At 47.1% G+C, this 27,117-nt stretch overlaps 2 protein-coding genes across 2 annotated transcripts in view; one reads left to right on the top strand and one right to left on the bottom strand.

Moving 5' to 3' along the window:
- The window catches only part of SND1 (staphylococcal nuclease and tudor domain containing 1), a 419,115-nt gene that overhangs the window by 350,853 nt on the left and 41,145 nt on the right, over positions 1 to 27,117 (top strand). The window lies entirely within an intron of this gene.
- On the bottom strand, positions 6,741 to 9,605 carry LRRC4 (leucine rich repeat containing 4). The gene is made up of 2 exons (XM_081146625.1): positions 9,131 to 9,605; positions 6,741 to 8,959 (listed from the first exon to the last, which is right to left on the bottom strand). Exon 2 carries the CDS (start codon positions 8,857 to 8,859, stop codon positions 6,901 to 6,903), a length of 1,959 nt encoding a protein of 652 aa, XP_081002751.1. The 5' UTR covers positions 8,860 to 8,959; positions 9,131 to 9,605; the 3' UTR covers positions 6,741 to 6,900.

Here is a 27,117-nt window from a genome sequence, read left to right as displayed (position 1 = left end):
TGCACTATCCAGGGAACTGCCTCTGCAGAGAGCTGCCAATAACTCGTTGATTTCACCTACAGGGTGGAATCTGAGTGGGAGGAGCTGTCTGAATGGTCTTAATGAGCCTGGATGAGTGGGTAGGTAAAGGGAAAAAGCCAGGTCCTTGAAGACTAGGAAGTAGCAGCCCCGGGCCAGGAAACCAAACTTTGCACAGGGAACAGTTAGTGTGAAAGCCCTTCTCAGTCACCCTTGCTGATTCACTGAGCAGGCAGAGTGACTTACTTAGTGAATAAATTGACACCAGCGTGAAATCGGGGTTGAGACCTTAAAGGAGCTCTTAGAGACTATAGATTAGGACTTGCCTTGGAAGAGGAAACAGCATGAGAACCGTTGGAATAAAGAGCCATCAGTCTTCTAGAATGGAGTGCCCTTGTGGGATATCCTAGGTCCTCTCATGGCAGAAGACTGTACTTGAGTGGTGATTGGTGGCGTTGATACAAGAATTAATTGGAGTGTGCTTTTTATTAGTGGGGGTATAGGAAGGTAGGTGGGTATTAAAGAAACAAGTGGATCAAGGACTGTTCCTTTGCTACTTAGTAATTAATCTAAACTTTAGTAATTGCTCCATTATTGTTCCTAGGTGCACAGAATGCATGAACCTGAAAGGCTAAGTACTACTTTGGTCCATATAGTCTCCACACTTGGCATTAGGGTAGCCTCTAACTTCAATGCTTCCCCACTGCAGGTTCAAAAATCTTCTTGATAGGATAAACTAGAGAAAACAACACCATCCTTCCAAATGCTGACTGGCAAGAGAGCTTCTCCCAGGGATATCCGCACAGGCCTAGGCCTAATCTCTGACTCACTGCCAGGGTCCATGTGCACTGAACTCACAGTCATCATTATTTTTATGGGAAACATGATTTACATAACACCCTCCCTCTGGAATAATACTCTTTTTGTGGATAAACAGTGAGTTGCACCCTCTCCTCACCCCTCATGGCTCTGCCTTACTAGAAATGAGGAAGTATTCAGAAGAGCTCTGAGTAAGTCTGTCATGGTTAGATTATGGCCCTGAGGGCTGGTTGCTTCCCCCAAACAGTGGACAGCCTCCAGCATAGGGAACCAGGACTGTTGTGGGTAGGTGATTTGGCCCAAGTACTGACAGCAAAGCTGGCATGTACCAGAGAATAAAACCTGTGATCATCCTAAAAGCTAATTCTAGTCTCTCATTAGGAAATCAAGATGCATTCTTTCTTAGGCTTCTCTTGGAAAGTTGATCCTCCCTGCTTTTCTTCTGTTCCATGCCATGAATTTCATGCTAACAGCCCTCCCCCATCCAGGGTCCAGCCAGCCTCTTTCTTGCTAGGGCAGAAGAATCTCCCTGGTGTTCCTCTTTAACTGCATTGCAGACCCCTTAGCCTGTGTATGTGCCATATAACTTCATTCTGCTCTCATCTGCACAAATGATGGTGATTTTTTTTCCTGCTTTTGTTTTCTCCAAGCCTTCCAATACTGCTTTAAAGCCCCAACAGCCCTTCTTTCTTCTGCCTCCTGGTGCCTCTGCCCTCCCCACCCCCACCCTTGGTAAGGCACCCTGACAGAGAAATGGGTAGGTGGAGAGGACTCGAGAAAGCTTACCATCTTGGTAAGGGACCAAGGCTTCCTGAGTAGATGTCTACTGTCCCATTCCTCAGCCTGTACAACGCCAGTAGCAGCATATTTCCTTTCTTCCTTCTCTCCACAAGGAAAGATAATCTATTCCTAGACATAATGCCTCGGGCCACTATAGAGCTGAGTTAGGGAACAGAGCACAGGGCAGTATCTTCCTAGGAAGAAAAGTACAACCTATCTTTCCCACAGTGCTTGGGCTTATAAATGGTGCTGTCCCGCAGTCCCTGACTTCTGGATTACCATTCTTCCTCTCTGATATAGCTCAGTAGGCCTTTTCTTTCTCTTTGGGCATGGATGAGATTCAAGAATAAACATGGTGATGAGGGCTGGGTAGTTGGCCTATCCCCTTAAATATATCATGAAATAACTACCAACTATTATAGCATTACTAGATGATGTCAGGCACTGTTGTGTGATTTTATATAATGTCAATTCTCACAGTAGCCTATGAAGTAGTAAGGTAGGTTTTAATATTATGTCCATTTTAAAGATGAAAAACTGAGTATTTGTCCAAAGACATACATCTAGTAAGTGATGGAGCTAGGATTCAACCCAGGAACACTGGCTCCAGGTCTATACTTAGAAGCACTATGCTATATTGCTTTGCAGATAATGTATGTTCCACTGATCTGTTCCTGAAGCCTTTATCCCTGCTCCAAGAAGCAATTTATTCATTTTCACTTAAAGCAAAGACAAAAACAACCTTAATCCACTGCCCAAACCATTCTTCCCTCTGAGGGGAAGGGTACTTTCTGAATGGATGGAGACCTAGAGACATGCTTTCAGACAAAGGCTACCTTGCTGTTTAGCTGAGGCAGGATTTAGAAATGGTGTGAACAGTGCCTGCATTAGCCGATGGTATGGAGCGCTGAATGCCAGCAGAGGAGATAAAATCAGACATATGTTTGGATATAAATGTTCTCTCTCTTTCCTCTTCTCTAATTTTAAGTCCCTGCTGCTTTGTTGTAATAAAACGTTGGAGCATTAATTGTGGGCTCTGGCCCCCTGAGGTGGTAGCCTGCCTGGGCTGAGTAAGTCCTCTCTCAGTCTCTTCCATCGCCACTGAATGAAGCCTGAGCTCTACTACAAATGGCCATGGACTCTGGACTCCTTCCCCACCAACTACAGGAACTGTCTTATACGACTCTTTGTTATGTTTTTCCACCCAGCACCCAGCATGTTGCTGGCCTCAACACAGGTTAAATAGCCATGATAAAGCTGATGTCTCTAGGCCTCAGAACCTAGCCTGTCTACTCTACCTTCACTGAGAATAGGGTGCAGCATTACACTGAAGAAAAGGCCCTGGAGCAGATGCTGGGAGTGGCAACACCGCATGGCACTTAAAGAGCAAGGGCTGGGGTAGAAACAGTGCAGGAGAGGAGTTAAGGAGCCTGCCAAGAGTTTGATTGTTGAGCCAAATAGAAACCACTCCACTGTGGAGAACTTAACCTGATAGGTGTTTTAACACCTCTGTCAATCTTCTACTCCGCAAAGTTCCAAGGCAGGGAGAAAGCCAAGCCACCTTTTGCACTCTGAACACACTGCTTTATCTACCCTTTCCCCAGCAGCAGTCACCCTCTGTGGGATCCTGCAGTTTCTGTTTGCCATTGAACCTAAGATTCAGGAAGCTGTTTCATGCAGTTCTGATAATCTAGTTCCTTAAAGAGCACAGTCACCCTTGGGACAGCTGTGGGACCCCTGTGATCAAAATTCTGGTCATGCCTTCAAGGGCAGTGGAGCCAGTTCTGAAGGAGATCAAGCAGCTCTAAGAGGAAGGACAAGAGAGCACAGAGATGTCTGTAAGAAGGTCCCATTTTCACTGCATATTGGACAGGAAAGAAATGTGTTCTTGAAAGCCAGTAAGGGCCTAAGTGAGAGCACATTTGGGTTGGGAGTCAAAAGACCTGGGTTTCAGTTCCCACCTTTTCCACTAACTAGCACTGTGACCTTGAATATATCTTTCCGTTTCTTTGGGGCTTGGTTTCTTTGACTGTAAAATATGAAGGGATTAGACTAAATGATTTTTCATGGCCTTTAAAAAATTCTGTAATGAAAATTCTCTAACAACATATAATCAGCAGCAGAGTCTTTTCCTCTGACGTGTTGCTAAAACTATGCTCCTGAAGAGCTACCCACCCATGTTCCATCCTCAGGTAACAAACCCTACAGCTTGGCCAAGCTCTAGGATGAGTCATCAACATAGCATTAAAGGCTGCTCTTTCAGTGTTTGTGGGATTCCTCTTGTGGGACTCCTCTGAAGAGCTTTCCCAAGTATCTGCTGCAAAGGAGGGTTGCTGCTCTAAAAGCTGAAATGGTGCTCAGATCAAGGAGTAGGCCTAGCGAGGAAAGGAACTATCCTTCCAGCCCTAAGAACATTTATATCCAGGAACCATAATCTGTCTCCCCCAACTCCTCTGAAGTTCCTTCCGGAAAGCACTTCTTCCTCAGATTCCAAGACCTAAATTTCCTCAACCTCCACCACAAATGCATATGTCCTTGGGGCTCTTCCCCACAAATGTTTTAGGCCCATTTTTCTACCTCTCCCTCAGACCTTTGTTCAGCCACAGACCCTTCGTTAGTCCAGAGGTACTGCATGATTCCCTGACTGCCCAAATACCTGTCAAAAAAGGAGGGGTGTTAGGAAATTTCTGAAGCAGCAACTTCCACAGTTGCCTCTAAATCTGTTCTAAACAGCCTAAGTTGAGTCTTGTGGCACAAGGAAGGGGTGATTTCTTGCTTTTTCACCTGGCCCGAGCCAAGTCCCACCTTTTATTCTGCTGCAGTTTCTCTCTTTATTGGAGGTAGGGAGCCTAGAAACATGAGTGGTAGTTTCTAACTGTGTGCCCAGGCATATATGCTTCCACAAACACTGATTCCCAGAACTGGTGTATAAACACCCAGGAGGATTAAGAATTGGCCCTTTCTTAGCCATTTCTTAGCCAACTGCTGCAAAGTGCTGCCTGCCTCTCTCCCTATTCAGTGCCAGAGATCACACCCACTCAGTCCTGATTCCCTGCATTAGTATAAATACTAGCGCTGAAGAGACGCAGGGTCCAAGTTCATGCAGCCTCCCTGGACGTCATTACTCAGTAAGCATCAGGAGACAGACACCCACCACCACAATACATGTTTGACTCTTTAACACCCAGAGAACCGAAGCAACGCTGCCTGTGGGAAATTTAAGCCAAACATTATTGCAGACCGCTTAAATCCAGGTCCCCCGGGGTCCCCGGGGTAGAACTGGTGCTGCCTGAGCAACTTCTGCTGAGGTGGCATTTACCATCTGGCCAGGTCCCAAGAGCTGAAGCTGACCCATTTCCCCTGCTTTTCCGGGGGCGTAAGGAATTTGATTCTACCCCCCAACAAAGCCAGGGACTAACACATTTAGCTCATGGAAGGTGCACTAGAATTGGGGCACTTTTATTTAAGCTAAGGAAAGGTTGTTGACAGCTTTATTATTTTCCCATTCTTTAAAAAATTTTAACATTGTTTTCTCCTCCCACCTTACCTCACCCCTCCCCTTCGCCTTTTTCTTTAATTAGAAATGGCTTCGTCAATGCTCATAAGAATTTATAGGTTCACGGTCTTACTCAAGTTAACCGTTTGGGAACATTGAATTAAAAATTGAACAATATTTATTAAAATACAAAAATACACTTTTCTCACATTACAATCAGTGTTCTTTTGTTGGCATTCCCCCCCACCCACCCCCTTTCAAATCTGAACCCTTTATTTCCTTTTAAAGCTAAAATAATAAATGAAAGAAGTTACAGCATTAAATGGACCAGAATAACAAGAGATCTCTGCCTTCCCCACCCATGCCCACCCTTTATCTTCCACCTCCTCCTGAGGTAGGCCTGGGAGAGGGAAGCCTTCCCCCTGTTGTGCTACACTCAACAGGACTCCATGCAGAACTTACTGTGTACATGTGTATCACTTGTTTTTTTTCTGTGGATTTCACATCTTTTTATGAAAGGCTTCATTTTACTTTAAATGAGCCTGTGTCCTTGTTCTCTCTTCTTTTTCTTCTCTATTCATGTTCTGCCCCCACCCCATCACAACAACCAGTTAACATCAGCTGTAATAATCCCTAATGAATCAGCATTTAGAAGAAACACCAAATCACAAGCATGAGAAAAGCTTCCACTCCCCCAAGCTCCCCACTCCCAGCCTCCTCCCTCTCCATCTTAAAACAAACAAACCCATTTTCAAAAATCATAAAATGCCATCATTGTCTACAATCATTTGTCAGATACTGGGAACAACAGGTGGACATGGCACAATGTTAATTTATGGCCTCCTGTGAATACATTCTCTCTGCTTCTGCTCTCCCTTTCCACCCCCTCTGTTGCCGCACCCACTTTAGGGGCCTCCTTCTCATGGGAAACCCTGAATAGACACATGCCTTGCACAGATTGGGTTAAGCCCAACTGCAGGAATCTGGTGCAATGTGAAAGCATTTGACTGAGAGCTACGCCAGCTCCCTTCTCTGCTCCTTCCTGAAGCGCTCTATCAGGCAGGGCACATGTGTGTCCCAATGCACAAACCAAGGAGACTTGTGCACATGGACAGACATGAAGACTCAACCCCCTTAAGGATTCATTTGAATTTTGGTGGTTTTCCTGTTTAAAATACATTTACAGATCTATCTTCCCCTTGGCCTTTGAAGAAAAAAGTATTGCCTCTCAACGTTTTAGCACAGTACAAATTCTTGGTGCTTTTTTTTAAAATTTTTTTTTAATAAGATAAATCTGCAAAGACAGCTCTCAGTTTAAGAAAGGTGTCTATAGAAATGGATATTCTTGTATCATTTGAAGCATCTTCTAAAAAGTGACAGATTCAGTCTACCCCCACCCCCACCCCACCCCTCAGCAGCCCACACCCTACCTCTTTAGGGATGGTTTTTGATGTCTTAATTTGTTTTATCTTAGCAGTTTCAACCTTATACCAGAAAGCCCTTCTGGCAGCACAGCAAGTTGACTTGTGGCTTCTACCCCACAACATTCCCAAGAACCCCACTCCCTGTTTAAATAGAACTTACAAGTTAGAAAATAGTTTTGTTTTGATTTTTTGTTTTTAAATTTTAATATAATCTGTTTCTTTTACCAGCCCATAGATTTAATATATAAGCATATACAAGAAAAAGTCTCTCCCCACTCTGTACAAAAGTTGCTGTCTTTTTTTTTTTTTTTTTTTTTTTGTGCATTCTATTGCATTTTATAAGTTTTGGAGGGGAGGGGGAAATCATATTTGAGTTTCCTGTACCTTGTCCTTGGTATGGGTCTGAATTATGTAAGGTTCAGAGATAGTGGTGACTGTGGGGTGCAGAGAGTTCCCCAGGCTGTTTTCTGTCCAGTGGGCCCCATGTGCTGGTTTGTAGGTGTTGTAGTTAATATGGTCATGAATTGTGGGCAGCACTACTGCCCCCTCACCTGATACACCGGCTGGAGCTGCTGTTGCTGCGGAGGATGCCGCTGCTGGGATGTCTTCATCCACTTGTATAATCTCAACTGTTCGGGCGGCTGTGACTGTACTCCTCTGCTGGTGCCGCTTACGAAGTTTATAGAAGACAATCAACATGGCGGCAGCTAGCAGAGTCACTGCCACAAAGCAGCCAATGATGATCTTGGTGGTCTTCATGACTTCATCCAGGCTGGTCTGCATCTTGTCATTGGTGTCTGTCGCGGGTACTGCCACCTGCTTGGGCACACGGGTGGTCTGAATGAGCACCGTGGTAGAGGTGGTATATGCCGGCTGGTAACCAGTGGACGTGGTAGGAACAAGCTTGTATTTGCGTGTTGTATCCTCAGGCGAGATCTCAGTGGTCTCCACTGTGACTGTGGTAAAGAAGCTATAGTTGGAGGTGTTGAGCTCGGCCGTGCTCACATTGAGGTAGGCCGAGGCATTGGAGTTGCCTGCCACATTGGTCACCATGCATGTGTATACCCCAGTATCCGAGAGCAGCACGTGGGAAAAGTTCAAGGTGCCATCATTGAGGACAGAGATCCGGGGGTGGCGGGAGGCGTGGCTAAGCACTGTTCCATTGGGCAGCACCCACTTCACAGATGACATAGGGGGAGTCCGACACTTAAGTTCCGCCATCCGACCTTCAGAGATATTGAGGTCTCGAGGTGCATCCATGATGAAGGGGGCAGAGCACTGGAAGGAGGCCTGGTCCACCTCCACCAGGTAGCGGCCTCGCATGTGCAGGGGAGCGTGACAGCGGCCACAGCAGGTGGAATTGGTGGGTATATACTCCCGAAGCCACCAGGCTAGCCACAAAATGTCACAATCACAGTTCCAAGGATTGTGGTGTAGATGCAACTCCACCAGATACCTCAATGGAGTGAAGAGGTCATGGGGCAAAGAAGAGAGGTTATTGTGGGCCAAGTTGAGTTCCACAAGTGAAGCCAGCCCATCAAAAGCATTCCGCTCAATCAAGCTGACCTGTGAGTTCATGACCCATAGCTTTTTGAGGGAGCTTAGGCCATGGAAGGAGCCAGGCCTGATCTCAGGGAAGTGGTTCCCTGACATCTCCAGCTCCTCCAGTCCCACCAGTGGGGTGAGATTGGGCATATCTTTAATATTACACATGCCCAAGTTCAGGTACTTGAGGTTGAACAGCCCCTCAAAAGCCCCCTCAGAGATGTACTCCAGCTTCTTGAGCTCCCCCAAGTCCAGGCGCATGAGGGAGGGCACCCGGTTGAAGGCATAAGAGGGGATGCTTTCTATGGGGTTGTTTCGCAGCCAGAGCTCCCGCAGCTTGGACAGGTACTCAAAGGCCCCACTGGGGATGACTGTCAGCCAGTTGTCGAACAGTTCTAGGGTGTTGAGGCTGGCTAGGCCATTGAAGGCCCCCACCTCAATCTGCCGGATGGAGTTCCTGCCCAGCTGCAGGACCTCCAAGTGGTGGAGGTGTCGGAAAGTGTCCGCCTGGATCATCTGGATATTGTTTTCCATGAGGTTGAGGTACCGGGTGTTGGAGGGAATACCCTGCGGGACCTCGGAGAGACCCCGGCGGGTGCACACCACCTTGCTGAACTGGTTACTGCATGAGCAGACAGACGGGCAGTTCTGGGGCCCAGCGGAGGCAGCAGCAGCGATGGCTGCACACAGAATCCACACTTGCGCTGTGAGGTAGACAACCGGGAGCAGGACGGCATTCCAGGTGTGGTGCACAGTTACCTGCCACAAGAGCTTCATGGTGTGGCACGTTCATAATTCACCATCGCCTGGGATTTTGGCTCGGAAAGGAGAACCAGCCCTACCCCGGCTTAAGTGAGCTAGGAGCGCCTCTTTCCATCTGGAGAAGGAGGTGGGGAGGGGCGATTAGAGAGACGGAGCAGATCTGCCAGAAACATGTCAAACTCAAGAGTGGCCCCTCGGCTCCCAGCCCCCGCTCAAAGCAAGCCCTCGAAAAACTGACTTTCTGTCCCCCGCTGCAGCCATCCCCACCCAATTTGCTGTCACCTACCTCGGATGGGAGGAATTGGCGTGGTGTCCTTAATCGGTCTCCCCAAGAGCTGGCCACCTCGTTCCCATTCTTACTTCTTAGTTGTAATTAACAAAAGGGGGAAGTAGAGGGGGCGGGGAGGGCAGAGGGGAGGGGAGGGGAGGGGAGGGGGAGACAAAATGGCTTCTAGTAAATCCAGAGCCGGCAACGCTGGAGCAGCGGAGTTGAGGCGCCGGGGAGAGCCAAGGCCCGGCGGGCTATGCAGGTGCATGCCCCCCCCTCAGCCTGAGGAGCGGCGCCACCAGCGCTTCTTGGCTTTGTCCTTGGACCCTGGCACCGGCTTGCACCAGCCAAGGGGGAAGCCGCTTCATCGCCGGAGTGAGCCTCCGGCGCCCCCAGCCCGCTCCCCGGGCTGCGCCCCGTGGGGAGTGAGGGGGCGCCCGCAGCCGCCCAGGCCGCGCGCTCGCTGGCTGCTGCGCTGCCCGCTCTCCTTGTGGCGGCCGCTCCGGCGGCGGCAGCTGATGCAGTCGTTAGCTAGCGGGGCTGTGAGAGTTAAGAGGCGGTGTCGCGGCTCCTGCGCCCTCCCCAGACACACACCCCCTTCTTTCCTCGCCTCTTACGGGTTAAAGAGACACAATCTGGGCTGACTTTCCCAGTCCGCTGTCTGCTGGAGCGAGGAGCAGTAATCCGTCCAGCCCCCTGAGGGGCAGCGGCGTGGAAGCAGCGCCGGGACCAGGTTCGCTGGCCGGAGAAGCGCACGGCCGCCGGCGCGCGCCTGCACCGCAGGCCCCTTCGGAGGGTCCGGGGACCGGCACGGATCCGGCGGCAGCGGCCGCAGCCCCGGCAGCGCGTAACCGCCCGCCGCAGCCAGGCCCCCGGCGCGCCTCCGGCTCTGGCTTGGTGCGGAGCGAACGAGTTTGGGGCTTCGGCTCCAGGCGCCTTCAGTGGCTGCGCTGCCGGCGAACTGCTGTGGCGGCCCGAGAGCTGGCGGCGGCGGTGTGAGCAGCGGGGGTGGCGGCTGCGGGAAACGCTCCGAAGCCCGGGAACATGGTCCCCGCTTGCTAGTGGCAGCAGTGGCAGCAGCAGAGGGGCCCCTGCGCTCGGCGCCCACCGTCTCCTCCTCGCGCCGGGCTCGCGGTGTTGCAGGCAGCCACGCAGACTGCTCTCTCATCCTTTTGTCCTTCAGTCAGAACGTGAATGTACTGCTGACGCATACTGTTCTGGGGAGAAGATTAGCGTGATGCAGTGCTCTTATGTATGAACGCCGCTCCCCCTCCGCCGCCTGCCCTCGAGGGGTTAACGCCGGCGCCTTCCAGCGCCGCGTGCACCCCGCTCCGAGCCTCCGTCCCGCTTCCCCCGGTGTCCTCCCTCCCTCCTTCCCTCCCTTCCTTCCTTCCTCCCTCGCTTCCTCCTAACTCTCCCACCCCCACCCCCCTCCCGAGTAGCTTCTTCCCGCCCCCTCTAGACGTTGGGAGCGGGCCGGCGAGCTGGCGGGTGGGCGAGCTGGAGTGAGCGTCGAGTGAGCGGCCGCTCGAGTCGCGGGCGTTCGCAGCTATTTTGGTCCGGTCGGTCGCAGGGAGCTGCCGGGTGGCCGTTGATAGGCTGGAGAGGGAGCGGGGCTGCTGCGGGAGAGACCGCGCCGCCCCCGCAGCGTCGCACCTGTCCCCCCAACCGCCCCGCACACACGCACCGGACACCCTCCGCCACCCGGTGAGGTGGGCTCGGGCCGGGAACCTGGAGCGCGGCGGCCCGCGTTGGGGCTGCTGCAGTTGGCCAGCCTCCCGCCTGGACCGCGTCATCCTCACCCCCGCCGACTGCTGACGGGGCGCCTGGCCGCGCGGCCCCAGCGGTGAACGCAGAGTTTGGAGCTGCACCGTGGGGACGCGGGGGCGGCGGGGGGGGCCGGGGGGCAGAAGACCCGGAGCCCGGGCTGCTGCACCCAGGCCCCTCCGCCCTGCCCCTCCCTCGCAGGTTTCCTCAGCCCTCCTCGGCGTTAACTAGGGCTTTAAATGGTAGTTATAAGAGGGTTGCGGGGGAGGCAGACAGTGGAAGGAAAAACCAAGTGCAGGGAGCTGGGGAATGACAACCTGGGACAGCACTAAGGCTGGCAGAAAGGGTCGAGGTGAACTCCCAGAACCCAGGGCACAGTCCGTTCATTCACGGAGCCGCAGCCGCTGCTTCTCACTCCTCACTGCCCTGTGATGCCCCTTTCCCCTCCTCGCCCTAGAGCATTGGGGAGGAGGGGATCATCAGCCTCGTGCCCCTCTGCTTCACCAGCGCCTCTTCCTCGCTGGGACTTCCTGAGAAGAACTATGCAGCAATTTGCCCCTATTTGTAGTGCGAGGAGACCCTGGGGCATTTGACATTGTAGAACAAGACTAGGTCAGCCTTTTCCTAGCCGAAAAAGGCAGCCCCTTTCTTTGCCTAGCGGAGGTGGGGCCATCTGTGGCTAAGCCGTTGGAAGCCGGTCTGGTAGAATTTTGCCTCCGTTTAGTACTGCTTTTTCTCAAGGGCTCTTTCCAGACCCGTCCCCCCAACACCAGCTCACCTTGGCAAGCTTGCTTAAACCCTTATCACCTGCACGTGGCTTAAGAGCCGGGAAGTCCTGGATTTCTCAGCTTTCCACACTGTATCTCAGTATGGTTTGCTGCCAGTAACCTGAGCCTCGGACTTAAATATGCTAGGGATTCTTGAAGTTCTGGCAAGTTGGATTCCTCATTGTTTACCAAGACATTTTTATTAAGCATTTGCTGTCAGTATGCTGCCTAGGGTCACATAATAAGTGGTAGAGCCAGTATTTGAACTCTGGCAAAGCTCAGGTGTCTGGGAACTTGGGCCTGGAAGTGGTTCCCCAGAGTTTTCTCTCTGTTAGTGAGAACTCAGGTTTCACCCATCCACTTTAACAGTCATTTACTGGGACGTTTCACGCTCTCCACTATACTAAGGATGGATGGATGGATGGATGGATGGATGGATGGATGGATGGATGGATGGATGGGGGAGGGGGTGCGTTTGGTTAATCTTCACTTACCCAGGGAAGTAACTGCCATAGTTGTCTCCACTTACAAATGAAAGTACTGGGCTCCGGTAGGCAAATAATATGCTTAAGGTTATACACCCAAAAAGCAACAGAGTCAGCATTTCAATTCAGTCTTCAAACCCTGAGCCCAGTGTTTTCATTGCTGTAACAAAAATGTCCAATGTGTCCACTCTGCGTAGAGTAAATAGTGAAGGTAAAATTGGAGGAAAGACTATTAAAAAAAAGTTCAGTGAGGAGAAATAGAATGAAGGGTGGGAGAGGAGGGAATGAGAAAATAGATCCTTTATTTAACTTGTTTCATTCACAATGACTGATCAAGAGAAAGAATGAGAGAAATGGAAGTAAGTCTAACCCTGATAGTCAGTTCCATCTGGGCTCTTCAGCAGTTCTTTGTTTTCTTGACTAAAGCCCCATCTGCACATCATCAGCCTCAAGCAGGACACTGGCATCTTATAGGAAATGTAAACCTAGCCTGACAGGGATCTGCGGAGGAGCATCAGAAACTTGCTGGTAAAAGGTTCCTCTCCTTGCCACAGCTGGCATCAAGCTGGTAGAGTGCCAGAGGGTACCCTGGCCAGGGTGTGGGTAGCACACCACTGTATGGCTACCTCACCCTCCTCAGGCAAAAGAGGGTCTCTGCCTGGGCTGGTTTCCTGCCATTGTAGGCAAACTCAGGCTCCATCTGTTCAGCTCCAGGCCCAGCAAATGAAAGGTTCTATCCCAATACTGTGTAGGTGGATGGAAGGGTGGGCTAACCTTGGATCAAACCAGTACTTAGTAATCAGGTTGTCTCCTGGTAAATATTTGTACCTGATTGATCCCCAAGTTCTGTGAGCCCATGGAGTTCTAGGTGGGGCTGCTTTGTCCTCTGCTGGCCAACTAGGCTGAGAGAGCACCACAGAAGCTACAAACTAGACTGAGGAGGCTGTGGGGTCAACGCAGCACATAGCCCTTCTGAACTGTGTGCACTTCCGAAAGTGGCACTGTAACCCGAGTATTATGTAGTCATTCTGTTGCTCTTCACAGCCCCTGGTTCGGACTACTTCCTTGATTTGAAGTGTTGGTGCCAAGGAATAAAAAGGAGAGGAAGGCTTAATTTTTAAGTGCAAAAAAGGAAAAAATGCTTTCTCTTCTGGTTTCGCACAGACTGCTGTGATAAAGACGGAGAACTGAAGAAGGCAGCCAGTGACTGGGCAAAGCCTGCATCAATAGCTTGGTACCAGCACTAAGATTGAGATACCTGAGTTCTAGTTCCCTTTCCGCCATGAATTAGACATGTGAGAAATTTAAAACAGCTCTAAACCTTGGTTTTTTCATTTATAAAATTTAAGGAAATGGACTAAAGTGTTCTTTCCGGCTTTCATAGTCCATGATTTCTACCTCTTCTCAGATATGTAGCTCTCTGAAGAAGGTTGATCCTTTGGGATTGTAGCCAAGTCTTGGAAATAAGCCATGAAGTTGAGAAGAGAAAGCTTCCTTCAGTTTAATCTAGCCATCCACAGTGCCAAAGCAGATCAGTGTTTTCCCAGCTACTAAAAAGGCTTATAGATTACAAAATGTTAAAGCTAAAAGGGACCTTGGAGATCATCTGAACTTAACCTCTCATTTTATAAATGGCATTAATGAAAATCAGATAGTCATAGTGGCTTACCTAAAGCCACAAGACTAATTAATATCAGTCTGTCGTTCTGAGCTCAGCCCCTCAGTCAAGATGATAATGTATGGCTAATTGGCATTTACACCTGGGGCTTGGAAAATATTCCCAAGTGCCTGCCTCCTGTGGTCTTGTATGCAGGTGCTGTCATTATACTTGCTGCACTCGGATAAAGATGGGTCCTTGCAGAGCCAGTCTACCATTCCGAGTGACTTTGGACCCATAATAAGTGGAGGAAAAGTTCATCCAGGGACTGACTCTAGAGGACTTGGACTGACTCACCCAGCCTGATAATTGGGCTTTTGGTAAAGCCTAGGGCTAGACCACTTCCAACCCTGACATGCAGCCCTGAGGCATTATCTCCGAGCAGCCACTAGATGTCCATAATGTCTCACAGGGTGTGCTATGAGTGAGAAGTCTTGGGCAGGGTATTATCTTGCCTCCAATAGGCTTTTGGGCCCCTTAAGGTAGGCCCACCAGTGGCAGGGAGATCCCATATTTCCTGAAACTCCAGTTCCTGTTTGCAGTGTTGGGCTGCCAAACCGTACTCCAGAAATTCTGTCACAGTTCTGGAGTCTAAAAACGCAAAATCTGCCAAGACCACACTCCCCCCAAGGACCCCAGCGGAGAATTTGTTCCTTGCCTCTTGCCTCCAGTTTCTGGTGGCTGTCAACGTTCCTAGACTTGTGGCTGCATCACTTTAATCTCTGCCTCCATGGTCATGTTGACTTTTCTTCTGTCCCTTTCCTCTTTGTGACTTATAAGGACACTTGTCATTAGATTTAGGGCCCACCTTGATATCCCAGGATGATATCATCATAAGATCCTTAATTGCATCTGCAAAGACCCTTTTTGATGTGAACATATCTTTTGCTTATTCAGCCCACTGCAGTGACAGAGCCAGGTTTCAATCTCAAATCTGTCTAGCACCCAAATTCTAAACCGCTGTGATGCCGTGATGTCCACTTAAGAATGAGAGAAAGGAAGGGTACATCTGATAACCAGAAGGTAACTCCACATACCTGTGCTTGTTGAGGGGTAGAGGAGCCAAGGGTGAGCTTTATGACCACTGGATCTTCCCATCGGGAAGGGGGGGTGTCCCTCAGTCAGCACAGCCTTAGGAAACATCACACGAGTCAAGAGAAGGGGGCAGGCTGACCAGAAAATCTCTAGAAATCTGCCTCCTGTTATTTTCTTTTTTGCTTCTCTTGATTTCCTTTTACTGATGATTTTCTCACTTTTCCTTTACATGGTCCTTAGATTTTATCCCAAAGATCTTGGAACATGTAAGCATTACCAGTAATACTTCTTTTGGCATTGTTAATAAAATTCAGCTCAACTGTAACTAAGTCAGAAATGTTGAGCTTCATGCTCATTGGAGATTGAGAAAGACCTCAAGATGAGCCCAGCAGATACAGAGAGGTTTGAGTAAGAATTTAAATATATGTGTGTGTGTGTGTGTGTGTGTGTATATATGTGTGTGTGTGTGTGTGTGTATATATATATGTTCTTTAATCACAGCTCCATGCCTGTAGTTACACACTCATATATACAATGTATGCATAAATTTATTCATTTTGGTTGGATTTGGGGGAAGACCAGATATTTTTTTTCCCCAAACTGAGTCATACAAAGTATGTTACATAGAGGAGTGGGAGTTGAGGGAAAGAGAGCACGCTGGTGGGCGTTATACCATAGTGTGGTCGTCATGAAGGTATTCCTGAGTCAGAGAAACCTGAGTTCTGCCTCTTGCATACTATCTATGTAAGTTACTTTAAGCTTCAGATTCATGTGTAAATAGGATTCATTGTACTTCTTTTGTGATATTATTGGACTAGAAGTAAGGAAAATCAGTCTTAACAAGTAGTAATCGTGGTAAATAGCTGTTATTTTCTAATATGGAAACTAGTATAGAAAGCAAATATTTTTTCCAAAGTCAATTATTGAGAGAATCCATTTTTTTATTACTTTTTTTTTTTTCCTGAACTGATCTGCTCTTGATATTGCACCTAATTTAGACTTTTCAATTCTTCATTCAAGATATAAGGTGTTTTTTATTATTGCTTTTAACAGTTAATTTGAGGTCATTTTAGACTTACAGATAGGTCAAAAATAGTTCTCATGTACCTTTCATCCAGCTTCCCCTTGTGTTAACATCTTATATAACCACAGAACATTTATTAAAAACTAAGAAATTAACCTCTTGAAGACATGGGTTTTTTTGGTTTTTTAGTATATATTTTTATTGATTTCAGAGAAAGGAAAGGAGAGGGAGAGAGAGAAATGTCAATGATGAGAGAGAATCATTGATCAGCTGCCTCCTGCACACTCCCTACTGGGGATCGAGCCCACAACCCAGACATGTGCCCTGACCGGGAATCAAACCTCCATCTCCTGGATCATGGGTCAGTGCTCACCCACTGAGCCACACCAGCTGGGCAAGACATGGATTTTTTTACTCTTGCCCTCTACAATCTTTTCTCCATAGCTACCAAAGTGATCTTTGTGACATTATATCGGGTGATGTTATTGGTTTGCTTAAAATGCTCCATTGTCTTCCCTTCACAATTCAAATAACAACAAAATTGCTTGCCATGGACCATAGGCCCTAAGCCAGCATGCCTTTCTTGTACCTATGCCCTCTTGTTTTATCATCTTCCTCCTATTCCCTACACTTCAACTGTACTGCTCTCCTCTTGCAGTACTTTTAAGCTGATTGACCGAGTTAAGGCCTTTGCTCTCTCCTCCACCTGCAATGTTCTTTCCCCACATCATTAGGGAGTTGGCTCCTTCTTTAGCAGGTCTCTTCAGAGACTTTTCATGACTGCCCTCTCTAAAGTAGCCCCACTGTTCACAGTCATATCACCCAGCTTTGTTTTCTTATTTTATTTACTATTACCTGTGTTTATGTATTGTACACTACCATGAAAGCAGAGGCCCTTCCCATCTCTGTCCAATACATACATCGTAGTAGCAAGTTAAGTATTTCAGAAGAAAGAGGGCTGTTCTTTGGCCCATCAGAGTAAGAGCTCAGTTCTCTCTCCTGGTATATCGCTAGCCCTAGCCCTATTCTATAAATCCTTGAAGACAGGTTAAAAATTACCAGCTGCTTTTTTTTTTTTTTTTTTTTTTAATGCTAGGAAAATTAAAGAGGGTCCTAGTGACCTTAAGATTTCTCTAGTCCTCGGTTCTTAGAATTCCCAGCCCCTTGCTGACAGCTTTATGAGCTTTATGGAGGTATCATAAAGGCTCCCAGGTTCTTAGCAGTTGTGGGTATGTGAGGAGGGAGACGGAGAGGGAGTATAGGTGTGCATATGCCTGTCCTTTTCACATTTGCTAAAGTGTGTTTTCTCCAAAGGGAGTGGGGACAGTTGAGCCTCAAATAGGAAGCCCCAGGACAGTAAGACCAAATGCCCTGAAAGTGGCTATGCCAACACTTGTGCTAATTAAAGAATGTTAGGACAATCACCACTAGCAGCAGTAAAGGGTGCCCCATTACCTTGCTTTGTGGAGAGCTGGATAAATTTTAAGACAGCTATAAATATCCCACTGAGTGCCTGAGCTATAGCACAGTCTGGCTGGGCAATGAGAGGAGCCCAGAGCTTCTGTCCAGGATCCTCGTCTCTATTAGCTCTCAGTCCCCAAAACTTTCATGATTAAAGAACAAACAATTTCATCAAAAAATTCTTAATTTAAAACACTTAGGGGGAGCCAAAACAAAACAGCTGTGTAGAGAGTCTGCCTGGGAATCCAGGTCACCTGGTCCTTCTCCAGCTTTGTCATTGACTTTCTTTCCCTTTTGCCTTCAGGGAAGATGTTTCTTCAGCGTATGAGTCCATTTTTCTCAACGATGGGTATGTCACAGAATATTTTTTAAAATAGTCACGTGGCTCAGGGCTGTTCTGGCAATATTCTAGGGCCCCTTACTGAGCAACTCACTGCTTCCGAGAAAAACTTAGAGTTTAGAAAGTGTGAACAAGATGGGAATATACTTTTTATACTTACCCTAGGGAATTTCTGACTGAATTTAAGATATATATTCAGCTTGGAACTTTCTCCATGTTTTTAATCTGTTCATTTTGTCTTGAAACCTGTTGAGTCCTTTTCTGCAGTTTTGCCTTACATCCCTTCTGTGGCCTCCAAGCCCCTGCACGCCCCCTCAGTTTGCAGAGGGGTGTCATGTCTCGCCGCCTGCGCTCTGCCAGCCTTCTTGACCTGCTGTTCAGTTTCTCTGCGGATCGACCTCTGCCAGCTTTAGCAATGACTAGAGTCTTCCTAGGTCCAGTTGGTGTGGCCTCAATTCATCATTCAGTCCTAGCCTAGTGATGTGAATTCATTTGTCTTATCTAGGAGTTTCTTAGGGAGAATTGGAGGGCCCAGAATGGAAACATGAACTTGAATGTTGTCTCTTACTTGCACCCTCACCCCACTCATCCTTCAGCAAAAGGACAGGCTCTTGACCCTTAGAAGTGGAGGAGAGTACAGCACTGGGAACACCAGGAGGCCAGCCGGGAGCTCACACCACTGGCTTCCCCGTGAGTCATCTAACCACCAAAGGGTAGGTTGGCTGCCACCCAGGTTCCTGGATGCTGCAATCCTTTTTCACTATGATACAAGCCTCTTCAGGAGGTAGATCACCCAGCCTCCAGCCTGCTCTTGCCCCGTGCTTTTAGACGTGACTTTCTCTATCAGAGTTAGAGAGAAGAATTAGAATTTCCCAGTTTGTTGCTTGCCTATTCATACTCAGATTCTCTCTCTTTCATTTACTGTCTCTCTGGCAGTTCTGGATAACACGGCTACTCTGAGCCTCATTCTCCCTTAACCCGGAACACCACCCCCATCCACGATCCCCACCTCAGTTTTTGCCTCCCTCCCAGCCAGGAACACTAAGCAGTGTGTTCTTGGGAACCTGTTGGTCTACTTTAAACTATTTCTCAGAGGGACACCAGACTGAAATCGCTCTGCTTCTGATGAGGGGTCCTGAAGCCCCAGCTTTTGTGGGGCTACCAGCTGCGAGTCTGGGAGTCTCCCACTGTGATGCCTGGATGCTGGCAGCTGGGCCAGGGGAGCCCTCATTCTATATCACTTTCTTGGTGACTGGGGCCAGTTTGTGTGACAGCCAGGAGACTGCTTGATTTGTATTCAGTGCACAAGCCCTGAAAAAAAAAAGTCTGAGGAGCCCTGCCAGGCAATAACTCTGAAAGGATTCTTTGTGTCACTGAGCAATCTGTAGGCTGGACAAGAGCTGCCACCCCCCACTCCCCCCAGCTGGCCTCTCTGGCCCAGCAACTTGGTGGTGTTTGGAGCTGGCACCGAGCCCTTGGGGATCCCTACCCACAAGGAGACCCATCTTGGGATCCCAGGCACATGAAGCAACTTCAGCTCCATCCTTCCTACCCTGGTTCTGGCAGGCTGCCTCCAAATGCCAGTCCGTGGGATCTGTTCAGAAAAGGCGTGCGTATGCATGTGAGACAGACAGTAAGTGAAAAAGATATGGATATGAAAAAACCAACCAACCAACAAATGGGGACATTCTAATTCTCTCTAGTGGAAACCTCAGAGAGAAGGCTGTAACCTGTGTTCAAAACTGTGCTGCACTGGTCCATCTCTCTCAGCCAGCAGGACTGTTCACCTTTTCTATTTCCTAACCCTGTTGTCTGAAAAGACAGAAATAAGACCCTCAGGTAGCTGCAGCGTAAAATTCTTTAGCAAATTGAAACCAAGAGGAGCTCCCACTCTGATAGTAGACCACGACCACCTCTGGCCTTCAACACCATCGACAACCCTGCCCCATTTACAGTGCCGCTTAAGTAGTTGGCTCCTCCCAGCTCCTGTCTGAGTCTCTCTTTAAGAATGTTATTTGTTATGAGTTTTCTAAACATATAACCATGACTCTCCTGCTTAGGCGAACAAGACCATTCTCATAAATACTATTCTCTAGGAAGGAGAAGAATTAAGCAGGTGTTGAAGAATTTTCTAAAGCCTCACATAATATGAGCCTCGAGGACAGCACCACTGGCTGGCGAGGGGGGAGATGGGTCTTAGTATTTGGCCCCCAAACTTCACCATGTTAAAGCTGCATCTCTTTGTGAGAGAAGCCGAGAGGTTGGCTGAATTTTGTCTCATCATGTGGTGCATGTTCTTGGAGGTGACACCCGTTCTCCCTCTCTTCATATCTCGGTGCTGCTGGGTTTTTCCTACCAGCTTCACCTCTGCCAGGGTTAAAACCTCCTTTGTCTCTGATTTGCCCTAATTGTTTTGAATATATTAATGTCCAACTCTTTGAACAAAACTATGTTCAAAACATATGGTTGCCCATATTTAGTCCATTATAAATAATATACCTGTACTAAACACTGCAGTACTTTCTAAAGAGTGTTCATTCAATAGGACATTGTAACTAGACAAATACTTTTTCCCCCCATTTTATTTTAGAAGCCTCTAGGAAGGACTATGGGCTTAAAAGAGGCCGTTTCTGGGCCCAAAAACTAGCAGAGTTGGGTCTTCTGCATTGGCCTGTATCCAGCTTCTCCTAAGGAGCATCTGGTCTCCAAAAGGAACAGAGTTGATGCTCCACTCAGGGACTCATCCCAGACTCAGTGCTGTCCACCTATAGATACGTGGAGGAGAGGAAAACCAAGGGAAATATTTCCCTTTGGCTAAAGGAGAGTTTTTCTCACACCCACCTCCCATCTCCAGCGCTCACCGCCACATTTGGGTCAGTGTACTTACGGTTTGCATGTGATTCACCTCTTAGCCCTGATGTGTAGCACAGAAGGATTTATTTATCCCATCCACAAGGGGGGCGGGGGGCAGGCTCATGAAGAAAAAGGCTTTGTAGACAAGAGCAGCCCTGCTTTTTTCAGAGACCTTTGTGCCCTGGAGCAGGTCGGATGAGCAGAAATTCTGAAACCAGTGACTTGAAAGCTGGTCACCAAGGAAGTTTCTGCATGTGCCCTGTGCAACATGCTTATATTTAAAATCCTTCCTTCTTTGCTCTCACCTTACTGAAAGCATTCATTGTTTTCCCCCAGAGGAGATGATGTTTAGAATAAAGAGAGGGACTTTTCTTCTCCCTCCTTCTCCCTTGCCCACCTTTTATTCCTCCTCTCACTCTTACTCCCCAAAATTAAATTATTTTTTTTTTAATCCTTGCCCAAGGATATTTTTAACATTGCTTTTCAGAGATAGTGGAAGGGAGAGAGAGAAAGGCAGTGGGGGGAGAAAGAGAAACATTGATGTGGAGAGACACATTGATTGGTTGCCTCCAGCACCGGGGATCATGCCTGCAACCGAGGTACGAGCCTTTGGCCAGAATCGAACCCGGGCCAACACTCTAGCCAGTGAGCCAAACCGGCTACGGCCCAAAACTTAACATTTAAGAGAACCTTTGAGAAGGGATTTGAAATGGCTTTCCTCTCATCCTCAGAGGTATGAATACCATTTTCCTGTTCAGCCCTTTTTCCATGTAGTTCATATGGAGTAGAAGGAATGTATCTTTCTGTACTGATGGGTCTCATTCAGTCATTGTGTGCATTTGTCTCTGTGGCCTGCTAATGCCATTTGAGTTTCTAAAATCCTTATTTTGGAAATGTACTTCTGTCCTGGGTTTAGCTTCCAGTTACAGGATTAGCAAAGATTATAATTACAGGGTCTGTCTGATGTCTTCTCCAAGCTTTCTATCAGATTTATGCCTATGAATTGAGAAATTTGTACATTGATAGAATGGAAACTAGCAGCACATGTGGGCTAATGGTGGAAGAAAATGGATCTCTTATAAAGAATTGGAGTGGTATCAGTCCTGATGGTTAGATCAGAATCAATTAAGAACCAGGAAACCTAGATTTTCAGTCTGTCTCTTGACTTTACAACTATGTTGGACCGCCAGAGCCCTCTTCTCTAGATCAACTTTTCGCGGACCCTAACTCACCTTCCCTCCACCACTGTCATTGCACTCTGAATAGATCTCTAAGTTATACTCTGGGTGGCACCCTTAGTTAAGAGCTCTCCTGTCAAAAGGGCTCTCCTGTCATCAGCAGTGCCTATGGCATCCATCCTGTCAGTTCTCATTAGCTCTCCTGCCCTACACTGAGGAGCCCTAGAGGCTGAAAAAAGGACAGAGATGGGCTTGGGACACAGAGCAACCCTTGTGACTCAGAAATATTGGAGGATCCATTTACCTAGTTTAGTTATAGAGGTTAAAAAAGACATGACTATGGAAAAGGCTCCCAGGTCACTTTAGGCTATATAGGTGTTTTATGCTGCAAGTTAACATCCAAGCTAGAGATTTATCATCTCACATTAAAAGTCTCAGAGTAGCCCAGCCAAAGTGGCTGTTGGTTGAGCATCGTCCTGTGCACCGAAAGGTTGCAGGTTCAATTCCCGGCATGGGCACATATCTGGGTTGCTCTTCCATTCCCCAGTCTCAGGGCACTTGCGGAAGGTGACCAATTGATGTTTCTTTCTCTCTCCCTTCCTCTCTCTAAGCATGTGTTCAGGTAAGGATTTCTGTTTTTAAAGTCCCAAAGTAGGGAAGCTCAAGGGCAGGTTGATTTAACTAAAATGTGGCCCCAAGGTCAGAATTGAGCACCTTTGTTCTTTCCATCTTTTCTGTTCTGACGTTCTGGCAGCATGCTCACAAGTGTCTGCCTTGGCTATAAAATGGTTGCCATAGCTCCAGGCATTGCATGCTCACACACCAAACTCCAAAGGCAGAAGAAGTAACTTTCTTGTTTTGTGTATCTTTTTTAAAAGCAGAAACATATATATTTTCCCACATGCCTCTTACCTGTCTTCCTCTTACATCTTATTACCCAGATTTGAGAGAGACTCCTATATGGGACTAGGAAAGAGAACTCTCCTACCTCACTCCAATGATTGGCTGATACCAGAGATTCATGGAGTCCTTGAATTGAGATAGAGAAAAAAATACCTCTTCATTTTTATTACCCTCTAACTCAAATTTAGCATTTTCTTTGAATATGAATGTAAACAACAAATCATAGTAAACCTAAGACTATCACCAAGAGAAATCACAAACATTTTCACATTACATCATAGTAGTTACAAGAATTCCAAAATGTTTACCTTCATCACTGCTGTGAAATTATAATTTTTAGACCTACTGCTAGATCTTGTTTTTTAGCATGTTAACAAAGAAGCACATATATTTACTGTATCCTAATTTGAGGGACCTGTTGTTTTTGAAATGTATTGTTGAAAGTGTTACAGATGTCCCCCTCCTTTTCCTCCATTGACCCAGCCCCCCCCCCAGGCTAATTTGGATGGGTTTTTAAAAATATTCTAATAACAATGTTTCAGTATAATTGGTTTCCTTTGCAATCTTATGTATTTTAATTTATATATTCAAAAATACACAATACGCACAGTATTGAATCCTTATGTTTTATACCTGAAACTAATATTGTATGTCAGTATTATTGACATACATAATTGACATACAACAATGTAATACTACATGTCAGTTGTGCCTCAATAAATAATATATATGTATTATTCTGTGAAGAGGGTCCATAGATTCCTCTTGACTTCCAGAGAGTCAGGGCACAAAAATAACTTGAACCAGTCAGCATTTTCCTGAGTCACATACATATACCACAAGGAAATACAATGGAGACCTGCCAGCATGGAGAAGGGGAAATAATGGCTGTTGAGTGGGCAACAGTGGGCCTTCCTGTAGTGAGCGCCTGTAGGCTCAGGCAGCTTACCTGCCACCAGGTGGTTCCTTCCCTGCTATTGTCCAGCTACATTTAATTTGCAGCAGTGTCTCCCAAACTTCAGGTATTCTTAGGCCATCTGTGTGCTGCTTCCAAATCCAAGTACCCCTTCTATTACTTCCTTAGTCTTTTTCTTTCTGAAGTTAATTATTTTAAAGGAAACTTTTTAAAATGAAAATGTATATTTACCATAAATGAAAGGAAACCTTAAATATAAGTATGGAGCCCGGCCAGCATGGCTCAGCGGTTGAGCATCGACCTAGGATCCAGGAGATCGCAGTTCCATTCCCAGTCAGGGCACATGCCCAGGTTGTGGGCTTGATCCCCAGAGGGGGGAGTGCAGGAGGCAGCCGATCAATGACTTTCTCATCATTGATATTTCTGTCTCTCTCTCCCTCTCCCTTCTTGTCTCTGAAATCAATAAAAAAAGTATAGAGAATACAGAATAGTGTTAAGGAATTCTGGCTAAATCTTATGTGGCTACAAGGCTCTGAGCCTGAGGTCTGCTCTTTTTTTGTTAAAGAAATGGTAAAGACAGATCAGCAGTAAGCCTAGACTTTCTCCTAAACTTAATCACAGGAGTTGAAAAATAGTTTAAAAGGGAATAACTCAGTTTGTGGTTGTCATTTTGTGTCCGTCATTGAGTCCCTTGGGGAAGCAGGTTTCTGATGGACTCCTCGTCTTACCGACTAGTGACCCCACCTACAAAGGAAATTAGGTTAGTCTGACTTATTGTTCGTGAGCATGCATCATCTCATAACAATCACTTGCTTTCTAAGAGCTCCGAACTGTTTCAACAACTGATTCTGGGATTTGGTCCAGGACAAACTAACTTTCTTACCCTGTGGTTCATGGAATTATTTGTTCTGTTCTTTTTTCCACTTTCGAAAGGTCAGACCAGCATTTGCCTGTCTCTTGTTTAACGGCATCTCTTCTGTCCTCTGGGACCCAGCAATGATTGGTTAATTGATATGGCTTGGTGTTACTCAATGGGACTTTTAAGCGGGAAACCCTGTAGCAGAAGAGGGTGGCCCATTTTGGTTGGCTCAGCTTCAAAACTCAAAAAGAGGCAAAGTAGATGAGCAGAGGACCTAAAGGTCAGACAACAGGGACTGAACCAGAGCGATTTTGGCCCTGGTCCCCTCAGGAGAAAGGCATGCAGGAGGGGGTGGAGCTGAGCGTGCAGTTTCAGGGTGCAGAGCCAAGGATTGCACTCGTGATGTTTGAGAGCTAGAAGGAAGCTTAGAAATCTATGCCATCCCCTGTCTAGAGATGAGAAAACACCCAAAGAAGTTAAGTGGCTTATCTTAAAATTTCACTGGCATAAAGTAGTGGTAGAGCCAAGATTAAAACCCAGAGACCTGTCCCCTGCCCTGAGCTATTTCCACTCATTATCTTAAGTCACTCTAAAAAATACATTCTCTTCCTTCAGCCCACAGTGTTAAATTGGTTTGGGGTCACTCACCCACCGTTTGCTCCTACATTCTTCTTTCCCTTTCCTCACTTATCATTTCCCCTTCGCCCTGTTCCTCTTCTTCCTCTCACTTTTCCTCACCAAGGCCCTGAGGGCAGAGCAACAGGAATGAGCCCTCTCCTCTCATTCTTGGGTTTTTTTAGGGCTTGTGTTGAAGCTCTAGGGAAGGATATTCTTTTGGGAATGTCAAATCTTTGTACCCATGGACCTCTCCTTTATCTATGCTGTTGCATACAGGCATCCTTTATGTCAAGGGAGCCAAGAAGGAACCCCCAAGAGTATTTGAGGGGAGTGCCTCTGTCTCCCCCTCTCTCATACCTCCTCCCATAAAGATTCTAGTTGCCAAGTGTGGGGGGATCTGAGGTCTGCACATCTCTTCTTTCCTGCTCTTTTCTGGACCTCAGGGAACACAAGAGGCAGAAGTTCAGGGTGGGGAAGATGAGACCACAGCTGCAATTTCCAGGCCCTGAATTAGGACTAGCAGTGATTTTTTAAAAATACTGTTTTGTTTTGTTTTTATTGATTTTTAGAGAGAGAGGGGAAGGGAAAGAGAGAGAGAAACATCAATTTGTTGTTCCACTTATTTATGCATTGTTTGATTCTTGTATGTGCCCCGACCAGAGATCGAACCCACAACCTTGGTGTATCCGGACAACACTCTCACCAACCAAGCTAGGGCCTGGCCAGGGGTGATTTTTTTTAATCGAAGAAACCCTGTTGAGAAAGACAGGCTGACACTTGCTGACTATGCTTTTACAGAATTTCTCCTGGAGCTATTAGTTGTGTGCATGTTACATGTTGAGTGAGCCTTATGGGCATGTTTGTATGTCAGCGTGTACTGCAATCCCCCAGCAGGCCCCATGCATAACATTCTTAATGGTTTGAAACGACAAATGTTATTGTCTTTGAGTTAAGTGGTTCAATTAGCGCTGATTGGAAAGAGTGGGATGAACTGGAGAAAGCATATTTGGTAACAGCCTTGGGATGGCAGGGAGGGAAGGAATGTGTCGCCACTGAAAACAGCTTCCAGGGGTGGCCTGGCTGACTGCAGGGCTGTGGGAGAGAACTGCTGGGACCAATTTTTATTTGGGGGGCAAAAAAGCAGAAAGCAATTAGAAGATGGGTAATATCAGTCAATGCAGAATGTATGTGTATCAATTCCCCCACGTAAAATATTAATCACTCCACTGTGTGCCACCTCTGCTCCACTCTTAGCGCACTTTGGGTTGGTAGGCAGAGAATGCTCTCTCCGGTTTACAGGTCCTTCTTGCAACTGTTCACTTGAGTATTTATATGTCTCTCTCTCTACCAGAGAACAGGACCTTTGGGGAAGAGTGGGAAGATTGCAAAGCCTTTCAGAATTCCTTCTAAGCAGCCTCTGATATTTTGGCCCTGTAGTAGTCATTCTTGGAGCAAATGTGGGGCCAGAACCTTTACCCCTGAGAGTGTGCCCCCTCCCCAGTCTTTCTCTTCACCCCTTTTTCTCTGTTACCCTTACAGGTGCAAAACCAGCATCATTTCAATGCCCAGAGTTTTTTCATTCTTCCCTTTCCATCCAGGTTTGAGTTTCACAATAATGTGGAGGGTTCAGTGATTGATCTTCTCTCTGCCAAGTCCCCCAGAGGTTTTCTCTTTCTACTCTGGATAAAAGAAACCAGGCCTGGCTGCTCTGTGCTTTTCTCTCTCAGACCTCATTCTTCCTGGCCCCTTCTCAAGCTTTCTCTGTTCTTCCAAGGCCTGCCAAGGAGGACACTTTGCTCTTTGGGTACCATCCTGCTACAGTTCCCCTCTTCCTTCCCTTAACTCCACCATGATTATAACCACCCACCACCTCTAGACTCAGATAAAACCAGAAGACTTGAGGAGCCTTGAGTCTTAATGACATGTCAGTGTAGCTGCATGGCATGATGCTTAGCAGTGTGGACTTAGGAATCAGAGACCCACTTTTGAATTCTGGTCCTGTCACATACTGGCTGCATGGCCTTAAAGCTAAGGCACTTTAACTCTTTAAACTTCAGTTTCCTCATCCATAAAGTGGGGATGATACTAATAAGTAGAATTATGGGAGAAAAGTCACCAGAGAACCCCAAATTATAGGAAGGG

This window comes from Miniopterus schreibersii (genome assembly GCF_964146895.1).
Source record: "Miniopterus schreibersii genome assembly, chromosome: 9".
Taxonomy (NCBI): Eukaryota; Metazoa; Chordata; class Mammalia; order Chiroptera; family Miniopteridae; genus Miniopterus; species Miniopterus schreibersii.
This window is presented reverse-complemented; position numbering and strand designations above follow the sequence as displayed.